Genomic DNA, 4,790 nt, shown 5'->3' on the forward strand with positions numbered 1-4,790 from the left:
AGGGGAGGAGCGGCCCGCAGTGGGATGGCCGGGCCCGGCTGGCACAGACAGGGAGACTGAGGCCAGGGCGGGTCAGGGGCTTGGCTGAGGTCACACCGCAGGCGGCAGAAGAGGGCCCCAGCCCCACCGTGTCCGCCACGATGCCGGGGTAGCCCGGGGAGTTTCCCGAGGGAGCTGGCGCCGGGCCCTGGGAATCTGAATGGCCTTGGGTCCAGGCCCCCCCCAGCCCGCTGGACAGGGCGGCCACCGGGCCCGGAAAGACCACAGTCTGGAAAGGAGGCAGACCCTGGTCCTTTCTGTCCACCGTCGTCCTCAGGCCCCTGCAGAACAAAAGGGTGTTCCTGGCCACCTTCGCTGCCGTGCTGGGCAACTTCAGCTTCGGATATGCCCTGGTGTACACGTCCCCCGTCATCCCCGCCCTGGAGCAGTCCCTGGATCCGGATCTGCACCTGACCAAAACCCAGGCATCCTGGTTCGGGGTAAGGACCGTGCTCTGAGCTTGGGGGGGGCGGCGGCAGGGACCCACTGAGCAGTGATCTCTCAAAAGCTCTGTCCTGACACCCCCTCGAGGGCCCTGCCCCGCTTCCAGTCTGCTGGCGGCTGGGGTGAGGCTAGGTGATTGCTCTGAAATGAGGAAGTGAAAGCCACTGGGAAGGCCTGGGAAGGAACAGGTGGGGAGGTGTCCCAAAAGGTCTCCGCCGGACGGGGTGAGGGCTCACAGCTGGGCTGGGGCAAGGAGGGTCCCCCAAACAGACTGTGGGCTGACAGAGAGGAAGACCCCCTGCCAAGCGCTCCAGATTCTGGAGTTACAATCCTAGTAGCCTCCGATTTAGAATTGCAACATAGTAGGCAAGATGAAAATACCCAAGGTTTACTGAGCACTCAGTATGCCCCAGGGGTGTGCAGGGAACTTTATATGAGAGCTCATTGTCTCCCAGGGCCAAGCCATGAGTTAGGAACTTTTGCTCTCCCCATGACACAGCTGAAGAACCTGAGTCTTAGACAGGCTACACAACGGGCCGAGTCCCATGGACTGGGTCCTGGTCACCACACTCTACAGGGAATTTAAGAACTCAAAATCCTAAAGTCCCAGGGCTGTCAAGTCCCAGAAATCTGTATTAAAATTTTGGACGCTTAGGCCAGGTGCTGTGGCTCATGCCTGTAACCCCAACACTTTGGAAGACCGAGGCAGGGGGATCTCTTGTGCCCAGGAGTTCAAGACCTGCCTGGGCAACATAGCAAGACCTTGTCTCTACAGAGCATCAGAAAATTAGCTAGGCATAGTGGTGTGAGCCTGTAGTTCTAGCTACTTGGGAGGCTGAGGAGGAAGGATTGCGTGAGCCCAGGAGGTCGAAGCTGTGGTGAGCCAGGATTGCATTATATTGCACTCCAGCCTGGGCGAAGGAGATCCCAACTCCAAAAAAAAAAAAATTGGACACTTAAGCATCAGGCTGGACAGAACTGAGGATACGTAACACCACCTCTTCCTGGGGTAGAACTCTCCTCGTTAGCACTCCTAACAAATGGTTGTCCACACACTACTTGGACATCTCTTGAGACAGGAGACTCACTACCATCACTGACCTGAGTCCTGTTCCTGCTCTTGGAGTCAGCCCAGAGAAGAAACATCTCTAGACTCTCAGGTGACACGAGGGGACTCAGTGCCTAGACGTGTCTGTCTGTGCCTCCTGTCTCTGCAGTCCGTGTTTACTCTGGGAGCAGCGGCCGGAGGCCTCAGTGCCATGGTCCTCAACGACCTTCTGGGCCGGAAGCTCAGCATCATGTTCTCGGCTGTGCCCTCAGTGGCCGGCTATGCGCTCATGGCGGGGGCCCGCGGCCTCTGGGCGCTGCTGCTTGGGAGGATGCTGACGGGCTTTGCTGGAGGGCTCACGGCTGCTTGCATCCCGGTAAGGCCAGGACCTCCCACCCCCCCATCCCCCAACTGGCCTCCATGTCTTCTGGCTAGTGAGAGTATGTTTGTCTTCCCTTGGGGCCTCCTGATTGAGGGGAAATTGTCCCCCTGTCCTCAGCCGCCCCTGCCCTGGACTCTCCAAACCTCCCACCCCATTTCTCGACCCGTCAAAGGCATTGCTCAATTGGAGAAATCCACATTGAGCAACAAGGGGAGAAAGGGAAGTCCCTGCCCTGTCCCCTCCCCGGGGCCTTCCTAAATTATCCAGTATGCCACACACCCAGTCAGCTGGGGAGGCAATAACACTGGGGAAACTGACCCACTCAGCCCCAGGTCTGGAGCTCAGTGCTGCCGCCCGCCCACTTTACAGTTGGGAAAACTGAGGACAGGCAAGCTGCCCGAGGCCACGCTGTGAGTCGTGATGGGACAAACCCCGCCACAAGCCCCCTCTTCCCACTTCCCAGGGCTCCCAGGGGCCACCTCTCCCACCGAGGCCAGGCCAGGATGCTGCGTTCTCACCAAGCCCGGTGTGGGTGGGCGTGTCTTGCAGGTATACGTGTCTGAGATTGCCCCCCCTGTCATTCGTGGGACTCTGGGGGCCACACCCCAGCTCATGGCAGTGTTCGGATCCCTGTCCCTCTATGCCCTTGGCAAGTATGGTCCTGCATGCCTTTGCAGGCTTGGGGGAGTGGAGGGTGCCCTGAAGCAGACGTGGGTGGAAAGAGAATGAACATAACCCAGAACAGACCCGGGCAGGGAGGCAGGAGATCCAGCTTCCCGGCCTCACTCAGCCAGCCCCTCGCTGTGGCTTCCAGGCTGTGCCCGCCCCCCAGGCATGGACCCAGTCCCGAACTGGGCAGCCAGGGTTTTCCCTGGACAACAGTCTTCAGTCTACCTTTTTAAAATTTTTCTGAGTCAGGGTCTTGCTCTGTTGCCCAGGCTGGAGTGCAGTGGTATGCTCTTGGCTTACCACAGCCTTGACCTCTGGGCTCAGATGATCCTTCTACCTCAGCCTCCCAAGTAGCTAGGACTACAGGCACGTGTCACCAAACCTGGCTAATTTTTTTATTTTTTTGTGGAGACGAGGTCTCGCTATGTTGCCCAGGCTTGTCTCAAACTCCCAGGCTCAAGCGATCCTCCCAAAATGCTGGGATTACAAATGTGAGACATCACGCCCAGCCCTCAGTCTACCTTAACAGCAGAATGCTGCCATCCAATAGGATCTCAGATGGGAAATCCGTGTAGAAAAGAGACCAGAGTACAGTCGCTCATTGAGGCGGGATAGAGGTTTGGGGGTGGAGGCCCGGTTACCTATTCAGCCAACCCCTCCTCGCCCCACCATGATCCTTGGGACCCTCCAAGGATCTTCCACAGTGTGCAGAGGCTGGGCAATCTCTGCAGCACCTCTCTGCCTTTAGACTGCAGTGGCCTGGGACAATCAGGGTAGGCTTCCTGTAGGAGGCTGCCTTTGGACTAGACTCTGAAGGGCAGAGGAGGCTGCTCAGAGGCTGCAGAGGGAGGGGGCTCTGCCAGGCCCAGACCCCAGCCCCTCACGCCCTTCCGCCTGCAGGCCTCCTGCTGCCGTGGCGCTGGCTGGCTGTGGCTGGGGAGGTGCCCGTGCTCGTCATGATCCTTCTGCTCAGCTTCATGCCCAACTCGCCGCGCTTCCTGCTGTCGCGGGGCAGGGATGACGAGGCGCTGCGGGCGCTGGCCTGGCTGCGCGGGGCCGACACCGACATCCGCTGGGAGTTCGAGCAGATCCAGGACAATGTCCAGAGACAGGTGCAGGAGGGACGGGGTGTCCGCGTCGGCAGCCCCAGCCCCGTGTGCCGCAGCCCGTCCCCAGGCCTCCCTGAGTCCCGGTGGCTTCCCCCGCTAATCCAGGCGCCCGGGGCTGGGGGAGCTGTCCCCAGAGCCTGGCTGGCCTGGTGGGCTGGCGCCTTCTCGGGGAGGGAGGAAGGGGGTTTCCTGGCGTCGGGGCAGGGTGGCTCCTGCCGGAGAGACTGGCGCAGTGCCCTGAGCGGTGGCCTGGTGTCTCCAGAGCAGCCGCGTGTCGTGGGCTGAGGTGCGGGACCCGCACATGCACCGGCCCATCGCCATCGCCCTGCTGATGCGCTTTCTGCAGCAGCTGACGGGTATCACGCCCATCCTGGTCTACCTGCAGTCCATCTTCAACAGCACCGCCGTCCTGCTGGTGAGAGCGTGGCCGCGGCCGGGCACCAGCCTACAGGGTCCTGCCGAGTGGGCGGGGCAGGGCCGGGTGTTGGGGGTAGAGCAGCGAGACCTGGACCGTGGAGAGAGTTTCTGTGCCATGCACCATTCTCAGAATGGTGTGTTTAAGTGAAGCGAACTATTTAAAAAATATAATACATGGCAGGCCCAGTGGCTCACGCCTGTAATCCCAGCACTTTGGGAGGTCAAGGAAGGAGGATTGCTTGAACCAGTTCAAGACCAGCCTGAGTAGCATAGCAAGACCTGTCTCTGCAAAAACAAAAAGAAAAAAAAAAAACCACAACCAAAAAAGCCCCACACACAATATACAGGATGACAAAGGAAACCGGTTTTATAAAAATACAGACCCTTAAGCCGGGTGTGGTGGCTCACACCTGTAATCCCAGCACTTTGAGAGGCCAAGGCGAGAGGGTTGCCTGAGTCCACAGGTTTGAGACCAGCTTGGACAACATGGTGAGACCGCATCTCTACAGTAAATCAAAAAAGTCACTAGGTGTCGTGGTACATGCCTGTAGTTTCAGCTACTTAGAAGGCTGGGGCAGGAGGATTGTCTGAGCCCAGCGGGCCGAGGCTGTGACGGCCGTAAGCGTGCCACTGCACTCCAGCCTGGGGGACAGAGTGAGTCCGACTCAAAAAAAAGGAGAAG

The 4,790-nt window shown here is 59.2% G+C and overlaps 1 protein-coding gene across 1 annotated transcript in view; it reads left to right on the forward strand.

The window, feature by feature from the left end:
• Positions 1 to 140: 140 nt before the first annotated feature.
• Positions 141 to 4,790, forward strand: part of SLC2A6 (solute carrier family 2 member 6) — a 7,677-nt gene continuing 3,027 nt past the window's right edge. Inside the window, exons 1-6 of the mRNA XM_021718934.1 lie at positions 141 to 148; positions 227 to 479; positions 1,701 to 1,907; positions 2,463 to 2,562; positions 3,483 to 3,694; positions 3,954 to 4,106. Coding sequence (XP_021574609.1) covers positions 141 to 148; positions 227 to 479; positions 1,701 to 1,907; positions 2,463 to 2,562; positions 3,483 to 3,694; positions 3,954 to 4,106 — 933 coding nt within the window. The remainder of the gene's footprint in view (positions 149 to 226; positions 480 to 1,700; positions 1,908 to 2,462; positions 2,563 to 3,482; positions 3,695 to 3,953; positions 4,107 to 4,790) is intronic.

Source organism: Carlito syrichta, unplaced genomic scaffold (genome assembly GCF_000164805.1).
Source record: "Carlito syrichta isolate Samal-C Ts95f unplaced genomic scaffold, Tarsius_syrichta-2.0.1 Scaffold314018, whole genome shotgun sequence".
Lineage (NCBI taxonomy): Eukaryota > Metazoa > Chordata > Mammalia > Primates > Tarsiidae > Carlito > Carlito syrichta.